The sequence below is a fragment of the Xyrauchen texanus genome, chromosome 37 (genome assembly GCF_025860055.1).
Source record: "Xyrauchen texanus isolate HMW12.3.18 chromosome 37, RBS_HiC_50CHRs, whole genome shotgun sequence".
Taxonomy (NCBI): Eukaryota; Metazoa; Chordata; class Actinopteri; order Cypriniformes; family Catostomidae; genus Xyrauchen; species Xyrauchen texanus.
The window spans coordinates 13168759-13190204 of NC_068312.1; the positions used below are offsets into that span (position 1 = coordinate 13168759).

Sequence of the window (21446 nt, forward strand, 5' to 3'; positions counted from 1 at the left end):
AAAAGCACCTTATAAAAGGCACACACATCCTCTTTCTAAAAAACAGGGGGTATAGTAATTTGCCATTTTTCATTAATAGGAATAGGAACGAGAGGAAAGGAAATAGGATCAAGAAATGGCACCAGACTTAAACTTGCATTGCCCATATAAGCACCACAGCTTAAAGTGTTGAAACGCATGTAATAAAAAATTGTTATCAGAGTATGTTGAATATAATATAAAAAATTCAAATATTTTAAAATATCTAAAAGTCCTTTAAAAAAAGATGCATTAACATGAGAAGCAGCATATAAGAGATTTATACTTGCTTTTAGAGAATAGATCTTGAATATAAATATCTTTTGTCTTCTCGCAGAAGTATAACCAATTGAAAAAAATACATGTATATGCAAAATACACTTATATTTAAGATATATTCTCTTAAAAGCACATCTAAATATCTTATAGATTGTTTCTCAAGTAAATTTATCTTGTTTTAAGGATTTTTTTAGACATTTTAAAATGGAAAACAAGACAAAAACACTTCATAACAATTGGATTTTTTTACAGTGAATTTCTTTACTGAATTAAACTTGATAAAAAGTATTTTTCCCCCTTTAATTCAGTGAATGTCACTTAGAGGTATTTTTAAATATTTTCTTTCCCTGTTTATTGTAAGCACGTTTAATACAACCTATAAGGCCGGCGCACAAGCTGAATAATTGGTTAAGAGCTAATGATTAATCATTGCAATAATCACAGAATAGTTGAATAATCGTTAATCAATCATCAAAATAATCGTTAGTTGCAACCCTTGTCTCAAGAGGGCTGAGAACATGCGGCCTCTCGTGAGACATTCGCGTTGGCATGTTATGATGTAAACTCACATTTTTCTGTCGGTTGAAACATCCAGGATAAGCACAAAAATGCACCATTGTGAGTAAACAAACAGATACAAATACAGATGTAAACCAAAATTAAAAAAGCTTTTGTGCAGCATTCCTCCTACTCACTTGTAAACAGTGCAGCTCTTCCGAACGTGTTGCATATGCATCATTTCTCGCATGTCTAATATGCTAATGCAATTATGTCACACGTGAATACTGCTTCTGAACATAGACATGGATTATAGACAAAAAGTACTTGAGTATTGATCTTTTTCACACCAAAAGTGATCATATCACTTTACAAGACATTAATTTAACCACTGGATTTGCGTGGATGACGTTTATGCTGACTGCCTGTGATTTTTGGAGCTTCAAAAATCTGATCACCATCAACTTGCATTTTAAGGACCTACAGGGCTGGGAAATTTTTCTATTTTTCTTCAGATGTGTTTAGCTAATGAAAAAGTAATATACAGTGTCTCACAAAAGTGAGTACACCCCTCACATTTTTGTAAATATTTGATTATATCTTTTCATGTGACAACACTGAAGAAATGACACTTTGCTACAATGTCATGTAGTGAGTGTACAGCTTGTTTAACAGTGTAAATTTGCGGTCCCTTCAAAATAATTAGCCATTAATGTCTAAACCGCTGGCAACAAAAATTAGTACACCCCTAAGTGTAAATGTCCAAATTGGGCCCAATTAGCCATTTTCCTAGTACTCATTTTCCCTCCCCGGTGACATGTGACTCGTTAGTGTTACAAGGTCTCAGGTGTGAATGGGGAGCAGGTGTGTTAAATTTGATGTTATCACTCTCACACTCCCTCATACTGGTCACTGGAAGTTCAACATGGCACCTCATGGCAAAAAACTCTGAAAAAAAAAGAATTGTTGCTCTACATAAAGATGGTCTAGGCTATAAGAAGATAGCCAAGACACTGACACTGAGCTGCAGCATGGTGGCCAAGACCATACAGCGGTTTAACAGGACAGGTTCCACTCAGAACAGGCCTCGCCATGGTCGACCAAAGAAGTTGAGTGCACGTGCTCAGCGTCATATCCAGAGGTTGTCTTTGGGAAATAGACGTATGAGTGCTGCCAGCATTGCTGCAGAGGTTGAAGGGGTGGGGGTGGTCAGCCTGTCAGTGCTCAGACCATACGCCGCACACTGCATCAAATTGGTCTGCGTGGCTGTCGTCCCAAAAGGAAGCCTCTTCTAAAGATGATGCACAAGAAAGCCTGCAAACAGTTTGCTGAAGACAAGCAGACTAAGGACATGGATTACTGGAACCATGTCCAGTGGTCTGATGAGACCAAGATAAACTTACTTGGTTCAGATGGTGTCAAGCGTGTGTAGCGGCAACCAAGTAAGGAGTACAAAGACAAGTGTGTCTTGCCTACAGTCAAGCATGGTGGTGGGAGTGTCATGGTCTGGGGCTGCATGAGTGCTGCCAGCACTGGGGAGCTACAGTTCATTGAGGGAACCATGAATGCCAACATGTACTGTGACCTACTGAAGCAGACCATGATCCCCTCCCTTCGGAGACTGGGCCGCAGGGCATTATTCCAGCATGACCCCAAACACACCTCCAAGTTGGCCACTGCCTTGCTAAAGAAGCTGAGGGTGAAGGTGATGGACTGGCCAAGCATGTCTCCAGACCTAAATCCTATTGAGCATCCTCAAACGGAAGGTGGAGGAGCACAAGGTCTCTAACATCCACCAGCTCCATGATGTGGTCATGGAGGAGTGGAAGAGGACTCCAGTGGCAACCTGTGAAGCTCTGGTGAACTCCATGCCCAAGAGGGTTAAAGCAGTGCTGGAAAATAATGGTGGCCACACAAAATATTGACACTTTGGGCCCAATTTGGACATTTTCACTTAGGGGTGTACTCACTTTTGTTGCCAGCGGTTTAGACATTAATGGCTGTGTGTTGAGTTATTTTGAGGGGACAGCAAATTTACACTGTTAAATGTCATTTCTTCAGTGTTGTCACAGATATAATCAAATATTTACAAAAATGTGAGGGGTGTACTCACTTTTGTGAGACACTGCACATCTGGAATGAGAGAATTTTCATTTTTGGGTGAACTAACACTTTAAAGAGAACTTGCTCTGCTCCTATACGTTACACGGAGTCTAGCTTTATTTAAGGCAAAAACGCGTCCTTAGAAGCATCAGTCTCCTCACCTCCAGCAAACTGTGCTGGCTATTTTTCTTGAGGAAGGTTTTGCTGGCCTTTTCTCTCCAGGAGTGAGCACTGGCCACCTGCAGTTCCAACTGTTTCAGCTCCTCCATCTTCACTGGCAGGTCCCGTCCGATGGCCACCAAACCCTCCAGATCATCCAGACAGGGGTAGTGTTCGCCATTCTGCCCAGAGACAAAAACATGTAATACAGAAATCTTTCTTTCACACTAAAAGCACATTTTTATTTGACTATAAAGTTGGGATTGACTAACCACACTCCGATCACTCAGGTGTTATCTGAAGTTCAGTTCATGTAAACATAAGTATAGTTTATGGTAGATCTGAATACAAGACAAATACATGAACTGCTAATATAAATTTTAAAGAGATTATGTACATTGGGCATATTGTAATTTGTAAATATCCATGTGCACAGCGTGAGTGTCAGGGGTGTGTCTAGAGGGAGGCTGGGGGAGGCAGTGCCTCCCCTAGGATAAGCTCTGCCTCCCCTGAGAATTTGAGAAATAATCTGTCCATCTGATCAGAGGCGGCGGCAGCCGATTTTGCCGGGGCTTCAGCCCCGAATGTTTTGTGTAGCCCCGAATGTATTTTGAATAGTTGACTGACAAATATGAAACCGGACAAAAGCCTATGAAAACCCCCGAAATCATAAGTTGCCTTATTTTCTTTGCACAGAAAGAAAATTCTGTGCTTTGTCTTTGCACATACTGCATACAGCCTGTAAAAATAGACATAGGCATAATCTAGCCTATAGAATAAGTTCCTTTGCTGTCGGTAGCCTATGGGCGACTCCGTTTCTTCCTCTCTGTTGAATATGCAGCAGGTAGGGGAGGAGCTTGCACAGTCGTTGACATCAACTAACGTTACTTAGTGGCGAGTTAACGCAAAAATTAAGCAAATGAGGCTTTGGAGATTTTTCTGAAAGTCAGTAGGTAAGAATTCACATTTGTTTTTGTCCTTAAAGTCTTAAGATCATCATCTAGCTGGCTTTCACCCACAGTAAGCTAAACCTCAAGAGTTGTAGCCTCTAACCTCCTTGTTTAGATTGACGCAGCTTGGTAGCTCCGAGTTAACGCAGTCGCCTCTCACGCCGGAGACTGCGGTTTGAGCCCCGTTCGGAGCGTACTTTTCTTGTTTATCAGGTGTTGTTTTCGCTAAGGATAACCAATAAGCATTAACATAAAATGTATGTGTGACTTGTTTTGTGATATTAGTTTGTAGGAAATATACACTTTGATTTGATTAAATGGTTTTGTAGAGTGTAGCAAAGATGAGCAACAGACTGAGGAGCAGCAGCAGCAGCTGTGCCAGAATCAGGCATGGAAACTGGTAACAATTAATAAGTCACTTTACTTTAGAGAAAGTTAAAAGTGAAACATTGTTTATCTCAATGATCCTAATGAAAGGATTTTGACAGATGAATTATTCTCATAGAGATGATGAGAATTATATACAGTTCGATGCCATAGTGTGTCAATGAACTTAGACTAAAGTCATTCATGTATTGCTTTAACTTAGGATCTTATACATCATTTTGACTATTTATATCAAAAAATATAAATTATTTATATTCAATATTTTTTTTACCTCACTTTACTCACTATAATATAACTCTTTTGATGACTTTATGTTAATGTACATGAAAATTCAAGAATCATGATAGATCTTATGGCAATCCCACTGATCTGCTCTTCCGAATACATTTTCTTCAATGGTATTGGTCCACAATTTGACATATGTAGCACTTGATAAATTAGTTGTTTGAAGCTGATTTGCAATAAGTTATGTGCTGTATCTGTTCTTTTGCATCACAGATGATTCAGGGAGGAGAGAGGATGTTGAGGATAGTACTAGAGTGGAAGATTTAGAAACTGTAGAAACAGGCCCAGCCAGAGCAAAACTCAAAGAATACCCTCTCACCAGCTTTGGACTACAGGGAAGTGGTTGCTAGTGTGAAAATAAAATTGTCTGGGCTAAGCCCCGGATGTCATTCAATGCTGGAAACGCCTCTGCATCTGATGATAAATTACAATTTAAAAGTGGATTGTTTTGTGCATATTTTTCCATCACTAGCAGATGAGTGAGGTCTGACACAACAAAAATCCAGTTTAAGCCCTATAGTCTAATAGGGGCCCTGTGCCTATCTCTGGGTTCCTGGCTTAGAAAAAGATATGCACTAAAACAGATTGTGTGTAGTATAGCTTAATTATATAGCATAATAAATGCGGCGATTTTTTCAATTGTTTATGTTGCCCCCCCAAACAAGCCAAATGCCCCCCCAAACATGATATCCTGGTAACCCCTCTGGTGAGTGTATCTATCAGTGGGAAGGGCTTCACAAGAGAGAATTGAAGAAACATGAACAAGGAATTCAATGACATTCCTCTCACGTTCTGCACTTCATAAGCACTTAATATGCTTCTCATCTGACACCTGCATCTGTTTCACGTAGTATCGTGCGCGCTCGAGCACATAAGTGCGTGGGAGTCGAGGAGGCTTTCTGTTATTTTTGCTCCAGAGACATCAGAAATGGCTATACAACCCGACATTCTAACTACCACTGACGAGGAAAACAGCAACAACACTGTGTCATGCACCTAAATAAACGGTTATAAACTATTGCCCTTACTAAAATTATGTTTGAATGATGTTTGATATTAGGAAACAAACAGGCCATGCTTGCCTTAAATTTATGGTAGGGTTGATTTAAAACCAAGTTGAGTGTTTGGACTATTCTTACCAAGTTCCAAATAAAGAAAAATGTATAGTGCAGTGAAAAATTATTTTTTGCTTCAATAAATAACATTATCATTTAAAAACTGTATTTTGGGTTTACTCAGATTGCCTTTGTTTAATGTTATATTTTGTTTGAATATTTTAAACCATTTATTATGAAATATACACAAAAACATAAGAAATCAGGATGGGGACAAATACTTTTTCACAGCACTATATAAGAGGAAGTGGCTTTCTATTATAAAAAGTATTTAATTTACTGTCTGCATTATTCCAAAATAGGCATTACAATATTATTTAAAATATAAACCCATTTTAAGGATTTTCCGGATTTTTTAAGATATCCTGACATATATTGTTATTGTCATATAAGATTACTCCTATTGTGACATAAGATATTTGTAATAGGGGTGAGCATTATGACCAAAATGTTATGTTGTTGTTTGCCAACAGATATCGGTAATATCACCAAATAAAATAAAAGTGAAAACAACGTGTTTTCCATTACCAACTTTCAGGTTTTTACAGAATATTCAAACACAAGTATTTTTAGTAGCATCTCAAATAACATGAGGCTGTATAAGCTGCATGAATAATTAGAAAAATGCTCTTTAAAATAGTTTGTCAAAATAATTCTTGTTTGTCTTTATAGACATGTGTTTCACTTGATTATCAAGATGTTCTTACCTGGATTTCCTCCAGGTCAGTGACCCAAGCACGGGCTCTGCTCAGGCATGCCTGCAGGGACAGGATGTTAGGCAGCTGGACTGGTATGAGCTGGGCCTCATTGACAATGGCCTCCAGCGTAGAGAGATGATGTTTCTGTCTGTAAACAGAAAAAAAATAATAATAAATGATTAAGAGAATTGGTGAAAAAAGACAATGAGATTAGGTGATTGTATTTCCAGAGTGCCTTATTCCATTCCACTCTATAATTATCTCACCTGTCCTCCAGACATATCTGGGCCTTCTCCTCCCAGCGCTCTGCTATAGTCAGCAGCTCTTGCAGTTCAGCCATGGCAGTTTCCACTGACAAACTCTGCGGTACGTTACAACCAGCCTCCATCAATTTCCTCAGCACAGCCAGAGTCACATCGCCCCCTCTGGCCCCAACGTCCGCCTGACCTCTCCCAGCCAGCGTGCCTGCTCCTGCAGCCCACGCAGGAGCTCACATGCTGGGGCAACAACCTGCAGAGATGCACCCTCCTCCAGCAGGGTCTGGATCTCTGCAGCCACCGGTAGAGGAGAGTCCTGCTTCCACTCGCCCTTGGTGCTGTTGACGAGAACCTGTGCACGGGAATCAAACTCCTCTATCTTCTGCAACACAGCCTGGAGGAGGGGGGAAAGTGGTTGGATTTTAACATTGCCAGCCACACTTTAAGTGAAGATTCTGCAAACATTTTCAATGCATAAAATACAATGATGTAGAGAGGGATTTTGGACCAATGAGATTTCACTGTGGGCAGGGCTATCAAGTGAAACAGGAGAAGTAGAATCCAAAAGAATGACACAATGTGTCATCAGGCTTTATGACAAAAACATGGAGAATTTGTTGTATTGCACCTGGTTAGGACAGTGTCATGAAGGGATAACCCCAACACCCCATCCCCCCATCCCTCCCTTCCTACCTGCACCTCCTCCAGTGGTGTCATAACACAGGGCAGGTTCTGCATGGTCTCCACCAGAGTCCTCAGCTCCTCCAGACTCATTCTGCTGTTCTGGCTGTTGCTGAGGAGCTCAGTGCTGCTGCTCTCACACTTGTGAATGTCTATGAGGACGGTGTTGAGGCGCTGGAGCAGCTCATTATTGGGGAACTTCTTCTCCGCTGCCTCTTCTTTCAAAACCTCCAGATCTTTAATGCCTAACAAGAAAGGGCATTCTTTTTTTTTTTTAAACAAAATAATCCATTTGGGCCTTTGGTGGATGATTTACTTTTATTATAAATCAAAAAAGGTGTCTAATCAAACTGGCATTTCTTAAAGAGTTGACACGAGAACGGTTCACAAATACAGGGAGCGTGAGAATGCCGTTACCTATTTTGTTGCCTTCTTCCTGCTCAAGGGCTTCCTTTACTCTGTTGGCCCACGAGTCAAAAGATTCAGCACGAACTTTCAGCCGATGCAGCATGGCCAAGAGCTCATCCAGAGTATAGCGATACCTTTACAGAAGAGGGTCAGAAGTCAAAGACACTTCCCACAGAAAACTCTTGACCATGAACATCCTAAGAGAGCATAGACAAACAGGTGCAGACATGCAGTGTTGGTTTACCTGAGGTAGAGTTTTTCAGTGGGGCAGGAGCAGAGGTCCTGGGCATGGTAGAGGCAAACAAGGTGCTCCTGGCAGTTTGAGCATGCCAGAGCCGACAGGAAGCAGGTGGTCTTGCACTTGTCACATTGCCTCTCATCATCAGGCAGTAACTCAAAGGCTTCCCTTTCAGCTTCCTTAATGCCCTAAGAGACGACATCACAGTACAAAATACAGCCAATTAGCATTTCAAAGACTGACTATATTGAATTTGATTAACTGGATATGTGCACCACTTTACACCAATTTACAGTAGTAAACATGTGTTTACAATAGAGCTGCAACTAAAGATTATTTATACAAATCAATTAATTTGATTATTTCTTTGATTAATAGGATAACATTTTATTTCCTGTATTTTATTAAAATAAGATAAAGGGCGTAAGGATTTGGTTTGATTTACAGTACTGAATTTCACAATTCTACACTCAAACATTTTAACAAAGCTTGAATCCTAAAATTTTATGTTTGATTTGTTTGAATTATTTATTTATTTTCCTTTCAGGACATATGCAAAACAGTTCCTTTCCTTTACTTGTAAAAATTAAGGTACTGTTCATTATAGAGAAAAATGATCCATCGGGGATGGAGTGGAACAAAAACATCTGCCCTGCAGAGAGCAATATTAAACCAAATTAGAAATATTTATAATTCTGCCCCATTGAAAAACACATACAGTTGATGCCAGAAGTTTACATACACTAAAAAAACATTTTTAACCACTCCACAGATTTCATATTAACAAACTATAGTTTTAGTATCTACTTTGTGCATGACAAGCAATTTTGAAGTTAGCGGTGCCTTTAAGCAGCTTGGAAAATTCCAGAAAATTATGTCAAGACTTTAGGCAATTAGCCAATTACATTCTGATAGTCTAATAGGCATCAACTGGAGGTGTACCTGTGGATGTATTATAAGGCCTACGTTCAAACGCTGTGCCAACTTGACATCATAAGAAAATCAAAAGTAATCAGCCAAGACATAAGAAAAAAAAATTGTGAACCTCCACAAGTCTGGCTCATCCTTGGGAGCAATTTCCAATCACCTCACTGTACCATGTTCATCTGTATAATCAATTGTATGCAAGTATATACACACCATGGGACCACGCAGCCATCATACTGATAAGGAAGGAGATAAATTCTCCTAGAGATGAACATAGTTTGGTGCGAAGAGTGCAAATCAATCCCAGAACAACAGCAAAGGACCTTGTGAAGATGCTGGAGGAAACAGGTAGACAAGTGTCTATATCCACAGTAAAACGGGTCCTATATCGACATAACCTGAAAGGCTGCTCAGCAAGGAAGAAGCTACTGCTCAAAAACCACAAAAAAAAGCCAGACTACAGTTTGCAAGTGCACATGGGGGAAAAAAAAAAAATCATACTTTTTGGAAAAATGTCCTCTGGTCTGATGAAACAAAATCGCCATAATGACCATTGTTATGTTTGGAGGAAAAAGGGTGAGGTTTGCAAGCCGAAGAACACCATCCCAACCGAGAAGCATGGGGTGGCAGCATCATGTATTAGGGTGCTTTGCTGCAGGAGGGACTGGTGCACTTCACAGAATAGATAGCATTATGAGGAAGGAAAATTATGTGGATACATTGAAGCAACATCTCAAGACATCAGCCAGGAAGTTAAAGCTTGGTCGCAAATGGGTCTTTCAAATGGACAATGACCCCAAGCAAAGTTGTGGCAAAATATCTTAAGGACAACAAAGTCAAGGTATTGGAGCGGCCATCACAAAGCCCTGACCTTAATCAGAGAGAAAGTTTGTGGGCAGAACTGAAAAAGCGTGTGCAAGCAAGGCTTCAAACTCTGTCTGGAGGAATGGGCCAACTTCCTGTGAGTAGATTGTGGAAGGCTACCTGAAACATTTGACCCAAGTTAAACAATTTAACGGCAATGCTACCAAATACTAACAAAGTGTATATAAACTTCTGCCACACTGGGTATGTGATGAAATAAATAAATAATTCTCTCTATTATTATTCTGACATTTCACATTCTTAAAATAAAATAGTGATCATAACTGACCTAAGACAGGGAACATTTTCTACAATTAAATGTCACTAATTGTGAGAAACTGAGTTTAAATGTATATGGCTAAGCTGTATGTAAACTTCTGACTTCAACTGTAATAGTTTAGATACATATGCTTGTACACTGTCAATAATTATATTATAAGCATTTTAAATGTTGTAGGTTTTAGAATCACACCAACACTGATTTCATGTTTCTAAGCTATTCTTTTCAAAAAAATGTGTATGCTTATCCAGTAATTTTTTTGTTGCAGTAGCATAAATATACAACATTTGGCATTATCTGGAGGACTATTAATTATCAGGACACTTAGCATTATTATACATTATATTAAGCATTATATATAGTTTCTAGGGCTGTCGATTTAACACGTTAATTCAGTGCGATTCATTTGACAAGAAATAATGTGTTAAAATAATTCACGCAATTAATCGCAATGCCCCCTGACCATAATATGGAAGATTCCTGAGAAATGCAAGCTTGTAGTACCACCCGTTTACTCCAGAGGGCAGTAAGTGAAATTTCAGCTGTATGAGCAACGTGCAGTTTATACAGTGAAGATAACAACATTCAGCAGACACACAACACAAACATGCATTACGTTCTTGCGTTCAAAACACTTGGAGCGCAAATGCGAACTAAGGGATCACAAGATGTGTTTAAAGATTGAGTATTAAACTATATTTAACATGACACAGTGACCTAAACTATTTATGTTTATGACACAACACACCTGAGATGCTACACAAGCATCTGTCTGACGCAGGTGTAAATTGACGGGCTCTTAAACAAGTCCTCATAATAAATCTCCAACTGATTGACAGATTCACTTGTGAAATGGATTGCTGTGAACTGTATGCCAATGATTGACTTATGATCAATAATATGGTAGTAAACAATACATTGTATTCTAAAGCCGGTTTTTGTATTGTCTTATCAATGATGAACTCTTCTGCTGCAAGAATGTAATACATGAAATATTAAAAAAAAGTATATATATATATATATATACATAATAGTTTCATATAGTACATTAATCTGTAAACACAGTGCAAATTCACTCTTGCACTGAAAAGTTACGTCATGTCCATAAATAAAAGAAGGTCCAGCTAGCTATAGGAGGGGTGGTAGTTTGAAGCTGACAGCTTGTAGCCACAACAAATAAGCAAAATTAAACATAGATCATTCCAAAAGGCAAACCTCTGGGGAAGTACCTGCAGTGTTTCCAATTAATTACCTAGACCGTGGCAGCCCACACAGTTTCAAAATGAACCGAAAATATTTATACACTTCTCATAATAACATTAAAGATTTCGAACTTTGTGTTTTGTGCCGTTGCTTCGGCAAAAACCTGACAATGCTTAATGTCGTGCCCTGCAATGTACGACAGCAAACAGATAACATTACTGCAGAAGTTACCACTGATAATTAACATCAATCTAATGTTAGCCAAGTTAGGTAATGTTAACGTTAGCTAACGATGTTAGCTGTCAGTCTCCTCGCTTATATCGACTGACATATCGGGCTGCTTGTCATGAAAAACAATGTATAATGCAAGTAACATTATATCTAGCTAACCGTAGCTAATTATCTAACATTATTACCAGCGGCTCTGACAACGTGACTATTTTGAGCATCTAAGGAGCAAGTTGGCTGCTCATGTAACATTAGGCTATTTGTAATGTTAACTAATCTATTTGAAGTAACTCTACTGTTTTAAGCTTAATGTTTGTACCCTTGATTTTCAGATCATGAGCATTTTTTTATATTTCAAGAGAGTGGGCAGCAGGAGAGACAGCCTCAACTGAGTCTCATAGAGGGACAGACATTCAGCGAGGGGCAGCAGGGCAGGTACTTCCCATAGGGGCAGCAGGAGAGACAGCCTCAGTTGACTCTCACAGAGGGACAGACATTCAGAGAGGGGCAGCAGGGCAGGTACTTCCCATAGGGACAGCAGGGGAGACAGCCTCCCCCCTGAGGGAGGGACAGCAGGTGATTTTGACAGCAGAGAATGGGGCAGTAGGTCAGAAGTTTTAGATCAGTTTTTGAGCTGCATTAAACCCCGTCTTGTTTACCATGCTTTGTGGGTGTCACTTTTTTACCATGTCATCACCATTCATATCTATAAAACCAATGTGTTCATGATTAAAATACTACTAGAGCACAAAATTGTTTACAAAAGCACAACGTTCTTCATAGAACTAGCCACTTAATTCTGCTCTCAAAGTGCACCAGATTGATGCATTTAACTGTAAAATGTAAAACCAATTATTCCGGGGGACCATGCCCCTGGACCTCCTTAGAGGGTCCGAGGTCCACCCACCACAGTCTCACAAAATCCTGTGGAAAACACTGAACCATTTTACAATAGAGACCTTGAACCGAAAAGAGTCTGCAGGCAAAAATGGAAAGCGATATAACCAGTAATAAAACACGAATTGGCTTTTTCAGAGGTGGTGACAACTCCAAGATCTGAAAGGATTTAAAACAGACCAAGAGATGGAGTTTTTCCTCGCTCGACAGGTAAGATATTTCATTGGACAGATAGTTAGCAAATAAGCTCTGTTAGTGCGGTAGTTTGGCATTTTATTATGGATTGTGGTACTGCAGTGCTTGATTTCAATTTCGAGATATGACTTGCAATTGTTATGTCTAATGTCATCATTGCCTTTTGTGTATATATATATATATAAAATTGAAAACAACAGCGGAACAGCTACTTACCTGCTCATAAGAAATTTTTTGGATATCCAGCTTTTTCTTTCTTTTATTCATTTATTTCTATTTATTTTTTTGAAGGGAGGGGGCTAGCTTTGTTGTTGTTAGTGATATTCGTGATATTCGCTCTGATAAGTTGATTACCTGTAAACATGGTTACACCAGTTCTCCTCAAAACATCAGATTCATCCACGCAGAAGTGCAGAGCCAAAGCCCAGATCACGTAACAACCAAAACAGTGTTCCACCGCAAGTAAATTGCAGTTCTATGATTCAACCGCAAGAGGGCCAAAAGTTACATAGTGTACATAGCTTTAATCTGCCCTATACTACTACACCTATATAACTCCAACTCTCTTACTATCCAAATTTCAGCAACACACTATTGCACCAAATTTCCCCCCTTATTTATTACACTTATTTCCCTCTCTCACCCTTTCCAGCAGGCTTTTACGCAGTTTCCTCTCCTCCTGTACAATGATGAACATTTCCCTGTGCGTTGCTGCTGCCAGGTTTAGATCCAGCTTCTCTGGGCAGGCCGCCATCTTGCAGGTGAGTTCCTCATGAGAAAACACACAGTAACGCCTCAGCCGCCGGTAATGCTCGATACAAGATCGCCCAGTGGGTAGCTGTAGGGTGAGATGGCACAAGCTCAGTAAATGTGCAGTCACACTGCATTACATAGTGTATCTAAGGTGTAAGGGGTTGTGATGTATTTACCCAGTCTGCAGTGCAGAAGTTGACAGCTTCAGCAAAGTTATATCCCTGATTGAAACCACTGTGATAGGCTCGTGGAAAAGTGATGACAAACTCTCCAGCACACTGGTTGGTCCGTACCACCTGTCAATCAAATGAGAAATGTATTCACTAAAATGTGTGTTCTCCATAGCCACAGTCTGAAACTACAAAGCAAACCCAAATGTCAAAAGATTATAGCTAACTAAATGTCTTCTTGGCTTTACAGAACTATGAGTTGTAAAAAAAACCTTACAAATAAAATTTAGAATATTGTATGAAATGCAAATATATTTGCAAAGCAAATTACATGCTTCGGTTTGCATTTTCCACATCTAACTGCTACAGGCTTTAACAGCCCCTGTACTTTCAGGACACATAACAAAAAGTCAAACAAAGCCAACACGAAGCCATCATAGAAACTAAATTTAATTTAACAAAAATAAATTTCACAGCAGGTTTCCTCTAGGGTACACTACATGTTAACAGCATTGATAATAAGCGTGAGTGTTACAGACCGGCACTCCATGAGACATGAGTATATTTGGGTTCATGATGGTGACAAGCTGGTGGAGCAGGTCTGGTTGGAACTCAAACAGTTCAGGTGTGAGTTTCTTCATCACCTCCTCCAACTTCTCTGCGGCTGATGATGGCACACCATACCATGTTTTGGGCTCACCCCTAAAGATAGGCAATGTGAAATCATCTTTTAATATAATCAATCCACAAAGGGTGGTAATTAAACATTTCAAAATTTTCCTGGACTAAATTTGAGGGAAATAACTCCATGCTAAGAAGGTGTGTAAAAGATTTTATTCAAAAAAGACACCGAAGGTGCCCTGTTTTGTGAGTGATATGCCTCAAGCGCAGCACTATGCGATACGTCAAATGCGCAGAGTCAGTGGGCATGGCCATGAAGTTTAGATATTTTTGTGCTATCCTGCGCCAAGTCTAGGCACAAGGGGGTTGGTGAAATCATGCATGCAAATCGCTAGTGGATTGGGTCAACTGAAATTGAATTCAGAGGTTCTTCTCTGGTTATACCACTGTCTGCGTATTATTATTATTATATATTCCATTTCCTGAAGACAGCCCAATCATAAGAATCTGGTAGTGCAAATGGCCTGTATACAATGTATCCTCTGCTGTCTTTTTGTTGCACATGCTACTCCAGAATGCAATGTATATGTTGGATGTTCTCTATTGGCCTCTTTGGGACTTTTGGCTTTTGTCCTGCTAACTCATGTCTCACTTGCTTGAAATATAATTTACTTCTCTGCCGATGTTTATTTTTAGTAATGTATATTTGTTACATCATGTGTTACTCTGTTAAATGTTTTGGGTTAAATTTCTGTACAGCATCCTTGAGCTTTAGACAGGCTCTATTTAAATTTAACTCATTATTAATCATATTGATCTACTGACGCACAAATTATGGCTAGTATTAAAAGTGATCGATAGTTCTTTGATATCATCTGCTGGTGGAATCACCAAACTCCCAATGCAAGAACTGACTCGAGACTGTGCCGAAATTAGACGTGCTTCTTAAACGTCTTAGTGCAATGACCCATTTCTCCGAACAATAGCTATATGCGCATTGCGCCATTTCTTTGACATAGAATATGGCCACAGTTTGCGTTAGTACACCTGTAGATAGCACAAACACAGAAATTGTGCTACAAATTAGCACTTTAATGAAAACTGGATAAGATGTAGCGCAGCCATTGCTCGTAGAGCTGCGCCTAGTGTGATCATGAAAATAAGACCGCAGAGGTTGTGCAATATATTTTTGGATAAACTTCAAATACACCAAAGATCTAGTAAAGAAAACTAACCAAAACAATAAGCAGTTGTATCATACAATAATAAATTGCATAGAAAGCAATACGACCATGTGCACACTGCAGCTAAATAGGGTTGCAATTCCTCTCAATATGTTTTTTAGTCGCTAATTTTAGTTTGGACAAACATTTTAATGTTACCAGTGTAAATAGTTGATGGAGTAACTCCAGTGGTCCTCGATGTGCCAGCAGAAAGCAGAGAACACCATCCCCACATACAGCCACGGCACCTTCATGCCCGAGATATCTGCATTGATGTGGCACAATACTGACTGCTCCAACACTGGCATAACGTTCAGATTCCAGCCGCTGTGGGCATATTCCTACAATGAGAAGTTAAAATGACTCCTGTTCTTATGGCCTGAAAATATGTAAGAATGAAAAGGAAAGAGGTCACCAAAACAAGAAGCAATAACTTACCTCTTCCTCATGTGTCAAGTGTCTCTTGCCGTTGCTGACAGGAAAACCACTACCAAATTCTTTAGAGTGAATGTCTGCACCATACTCCACGGTTACATCCTCTTCAATACTACTGACCAACCTCCAGAACTCTTTCTCCACCAGCTCTGTCGGTACCATCTGGAAACACGCATGAAAATGAGCAAAAAGGACAAAACACACAGCAGCTAAACAATAAGATCGGCCCAGGGCCAGATTGAGAGATTTGTTGGTCAGTTGTTGGAACTGTCATACTGCATTCTTACAACATCTTAATAAGGATAGATCAATAGTTTTTTTTTAAGTTTTTTTTTATTCCTCCATGTTTCTCTGTGGCCAGCGCTGGAAGATTCTACAATTATTACTTCTACCATATAACAGCAGCCTCTAAAGGTGAAATAAAAACAATGACGTGGGGATTTGCTGTATCTAAATCTTTCATTATTGACAATATTCATCCATATTTTATCTTAACTTCAATGCATATTTTGATTAATCAAATTACCTAAAATGAATCGTGGGCTTGCAAAAAATAAAACATGCGACTAAATGGAAACATGCTCCGTCAGAAAATATATTGTGTCTCCAACTTCATATCTTGTGAATAATAAGAAACCTTATTCTTCATTAAACCTCATGAACTCATATAAATGTGTTCATTTACAGATGTCAGTTACATTATAGAAGCATATTTTCGAGCTCTTATTGCAAATTAAAAACCTAATAAATTCATGCAATTTTTGTTGTATGAATGAAAAATAAATAGTTATGATATCAAAATATGTTGACAATTTATATTTAGAATTTGTCTGTTGGGATCAGTGAAGATATTGGCAGGGAAAATACAAATCTGAACTACTGGCCCAACCGAATCAGCAGAAAAAAATTATTATTGTTGAAACCTTATTGTTGCTCCTCTGAATGTCTAAAACAAGATTATGTGGGGTCCCATGGTCGAGTAAGGGCAGTAAAAACACTCACATGGACAGGCATGTTGAAGTAGTCTGCTTTGAAGGTGTCGGCCATCTCACCAAAGCTCTGTAACGTATACTCCCGCGTGGCCTGCTCGAAACCAAACGCCTCTGAAGGCTTTTTACACTCCTACACAGAGAACACATTTATTTAAATGTAATCACTATACTAAGAAATACAAGTAAAACCACACTTCAGTATTTATGTATTACACACTCCTGAGGAAGTAAAAATAGCTCAAGAGTCAAACACACAGACAGAGCTGACAGAGAGAGCACAAGTGTTGTCACGATTTAATTACATTTTAATGTGCACAACTGATCTTCTCAATGTAAATGTAAGAAATGTAATCCTGTAGAACAAACATTACAGAATAAAATAATTATTTCCAAAATATTTCTCACCTCTGCTATACATTTGGGACAGCGCCAATTGCCCTTGGGTGGTTCTGTGAGTGGAGGTATCAGGCAGAAAGTGTGGTAATTGTCATCGCAACCATCACAGAGCAGCAACTTCTCATCCTCGTCTCCTCGGCCACACATTCGACATACAAAAGAGTCCACCTGAAAGACAATTCAGTTAAATGTGCAAAATAGACAGTTCTGGTACATTTCAAAATCTTTATTGGGAGAAAAGCTACATGGAATGAATACCTGTATCAGAACCCTTTCAGTCTGCTGGGTGTAGGATTGGAAAGAGTTTAAAATTGTGAATCTAATTAAAGTTTCTCTGTTCATTTTAAAGGGGATATTATTCTACACTGTTATGCTATCCATGAAGTGCATTTATACGTTTGGTAAAGATTTCTTGCACCAAAAGTCTTTTTTTTTTTTGTTGCACCAAAACAGTCTTTTTTCACCCTCTCTCTAACCATAAAAACAAACAAGCCGTTTTGTTACTGTATCTTTACATTTCTATATGTAAATTACCTATGTTATGATTGGCTTACCCCTTTGCATGTCAAATGAGTAACAACGCCCCAGCCTTCCATACTTACAATCTGTGGGTTACTATGGTTTCGTCTGAGCCTCATGGTCATCTTTGTGCAAGGCTCATCGCCACTGTCATTAAGATCGCCTATGTGACTTTTGTCATCATCAACGTCCTCCTTTACAATGAGGTTTGGGGGTGGCGGGGGAATGACTGGATCTAATTTTGTGACCGGTGTCTCTCCCGTTTCCTCCTTAACAGATGCACAGGCAGTGCTGTCCCGCACTATTACAGTCTGTGGTACTGTTTGCAGTTCATCTGGTGAAAGAGGTTTTATTAGGTCAAATCAGAAATGAACCAGGGCTTGGGACAAAAATACCATAAAAAGTGACAAAATGTCCCCGTAATGACATTTTATTATAATTATTGCAAATTACAAGTACATGTTGATTTAACAGGTAATGGTACCTAAATGTTCAGATTTTAATTTCTTCCACCCAGTAAAACTTATATATACAGAATATACTGTATAAAGCCTACAGGCACATACCTTTTTTTCTCGTCTTGTCTCGAGCTACAAGACCGAGCCCCATCATTTTAGGTCCAGCCCCATATATCTGAAGCTTTTTCAGCTCAGGGTTTTTCTCTATGTCTTCCTCTGTAGGCTCCGGCTAGTGGGCACAGGGAATGTTTACAAGTGAGCTATGGGATTAGAAGTTATGTTGTTTCGATGCAAAGACTGCTGTCACAGAGGGTTTTTCTTTCCTCTATGTTAATCATTTAGTCCCATAGTAAAAAGCTAGTTCTGTAGTGACTTCCACAACACCAAACTTGTGCCCTGGTTGCTCTTATTTAATATAATTAGTTTTCTGATAATTTTGTCACTTTCATCAACATGAGGGTCAATGTCTACAGTTGTGATTTTCCTTCTTAAATTGTAACTTCAAATCAAATAACTTTTGTTGCCCTAACTTAGAGGTGCACGATATATCAGTGTCCGATATATTATTGGCTGATAAATGGGAAATATTTTTTTGTTTGTTTTCAATAACAGAAGTGTAGTAACAGTGATTCTTTAACCGATAATGTTTTACATCAAATTTCACACCACAAGCACCATGTTTTTAAGACAGTGTGTCAAATTGGGAAAGAGTCTGGAAAATTCCAGAGTGAGTGGTTTTTAAAATGTGCATTCTCAAATGTGTCAGCAAGTAATTCCTAACTCAACACAAATAGGATTAGCATTCTCAACACTGCCGCAAGCGATGGTATAGACGTCAGTGTGAACTGTTAGCTTCTACGGTGAGTTCTCCATTTCAAGTCAATTACAATAATGGCTGAGCTACAGAAGAGAATTTTGTTAAGCAAGTCAAATAAATTTAAAGTTAGTCAATACATTTATAGCAACTTACCTGAATAACAACCCATCTGGGTTTTATGGTATAAAATGTTGAAGGTAACCATGGCAACCACGAGTACTGAGGTTATTTACCGCCACAGTAATGCAAGAACGCATGTTATTTGTTTAGCTGGACCACGCGTTGGCCAAGCACATGGGTCTGCATTAATTTTCAGTTGTTATATAAGCCACCAGAAGCTAATAATTACTGGTTATCGTAATCAACCCAGAAATTCCATATCTGTGCATCCAAAATGCAAACAGTATGGAAAAAACACTAGTTTATCGCTGCAAAGCAAAAACGGTTGAGGCACTATTGGAGACTTAAGAACACACATGCATGTTAGTTGTGTGACATTGTAATCAAGAGAAAAAAGCAATAATTCATCCAAACACAGCTATATACAAAGCACTGCATGAAATGGTCTACTGCTCGTGTATAATGAAGCCAGGAAACGGGTTTATACTGTAAGAATTATTATGACTAGATTAAAGTCTGTCAAACCCATCAATAGAAGCAGAATGTTTCTCCATGTTCCATTCTTGAAACCTATCATTCTAATAGTTTTTTTTATAGCAAACGTTTTCGCAACTAAAGCAAAAACAACTAACTTGTGCAACAAGAACACAGCATGAACCAGCTATTAAGAGAACAGCAGGGATAAAATATAACTTAAAGTTAAAGTTTACCCATAAATAAGAAATTATTTTTATTCAAACTCATGTTGTTCCAAACTAGTATGGCTTTGACTTCCATGGATAACCAAGGAAGTTAAGCAGAATGTCCAAGCTGCTCTATACATAAAATGAAAGTGGATGGATACCAGGGGCTGTCAAAATCCAAAAATGCATGAAAAAAGCACCATAAAAGTAGTCCATAGAACTTGTGCACTACATTCCATATGATAGATGTGCAAGGAACAGACTTCAATTTAAGTGAATAGAGAAAGTTGATGGCTGTGGTCACGATACAATGAGCAGCTAAGACATTCTGCAATAAACAACTCTTCTGTGTTCCACAGAAGAAAGTCAGTCATGAGGGTGAGTAAATGTTGACAATTTCCATTTTTGGGCACACTTTTCCTATTATACAGCACATCATGTATTAGAAGTATTATGCAACCCAAAGAGGGGCAACCACTTCCACCACCAAAGAGAAAACATAAGCAAGTCAACATTGCTAAACGTGTGGCAAGACAAGCAAATTGAAATGTGTAAGATGACTAACACACACTGAGGAAGATGGAATGGATGCATAAAGACGAGAGACATTAGATACATAACTAGGCATGAGAACAGCAAGAGGGCGGACAAGGATTTTAGAGAGCATTATAGGGAAAGTTTGCAACAGAGAGAGAAAGTGAGGAAAGCAAAGGGGAGAAAGGAAAGAGAGGGAGAACGAGAGAGAGCGAGGCAGTACCGAGGAGATGTGTTGAGAGCCAGTTGTAAGAGGGTGGTGAGTTGGATCCTCTGGACCCTGCATGGGGAGACAACAACCATAACAAAATGGATTCCAAATAGAGACAGAGGGAACAAAACAACGTGTGACAGTCAAAAAGGGAATAAAGGCCCAGTATACTTCATACGAAGCCGAAAAACGAACGGGTGTTATGTCATTTAGAAAACAATCTGCCCAAAACGAAGGTGTTTTTCAGTTAGTTTCTCTGGTTAGCAATAGCTCACCAGTGCAAACTTTGAGGAAAACTTTGAACCGCTGCTAACCACCTTGTTACTGCCATTGGTCCATGCCATCGGTGGGTGGGACCTGGAGCTCCACCTACTTTGAGGCCAACAGCTAATTCCCATTCAGTCAGTTAAGAGGAGTCAACATGAACACACTGGCCTGGAGTTATTAGCAAGCTGGAGCAAACTTACCTACATCTGTACATTCGGGTAGAGACATTTTCCAAGACCGTCATCTGATTTTTGTTTCATAAGTCAACAAAAGAATCAGATCTACTTAAATACTCTAAGTGTCTGTTCAATCTATTGTTTGCTTAACTCATGTGCCATCTGTAGCCAAAAGCCATTCACGCATCTGTCCACACATCTGATAGGCCTCTCTTATCATTCTTTTGTCTGTATATTACCCATAAACATGCTTTAATACATCTATCTTTGTAGTAGTACCAGTGTCATCATTAATTACAATAACAATGTAATCGTTGCATATTATGGCTGTGTATAGAATTAGCACTTTAGCGCCATGAAGGCAGAATTTGAACATTACAAACGACACATTATTCGCTGAA

The 21446-nt window shown here is 39.1% G+C and overlaps 1 protein-coding gene across 1 annotated transcript in view; it reads right to left on the reverse strand.

Annotated features, from left to right (window-relative positions):
* Window positions 1–21446, reverse strand: part of LOC127630611 (lysine-specific demethylase 5C-like) — a 39042-nt gene that overhangs the window by 6994 nt on the left and 10602 nt on the right. Inside the window, 16 exon segments of the mRNA XM_052108222.1 lie at window positions 3060–3239; window positions 6502–6640; window positions 6759–6906; window positions 6909–7143; window positions 7443–7675; window positions 7848–7972; window positions 8083–8264; window positions 13314–13508; window positions 13600–13719; window positions 14133–14295; window positions 15597–15778; window positions 15876–16034; window positions 16875–16994; window positions 17270–17428; window positions 17863–18113; window positions 18346–18466. Coding sequence (XP_051964182.1) covers window positions 3060–3239; window positions 6502–6640; window positions 6759–6906; window positions 6909–7143; window positions 7443–7675; window positions 7848–7972; window positions 8083–8264; window positions 13314–13508; window positions 13600–13719; window positions 14133–14295; window positions 15597–15778; window positions 15876–16034; window positions 16875–16994; window positions 17270–17428; window positions 17863–18113; window positions 18346–18466 — 2712 coding nt within the window.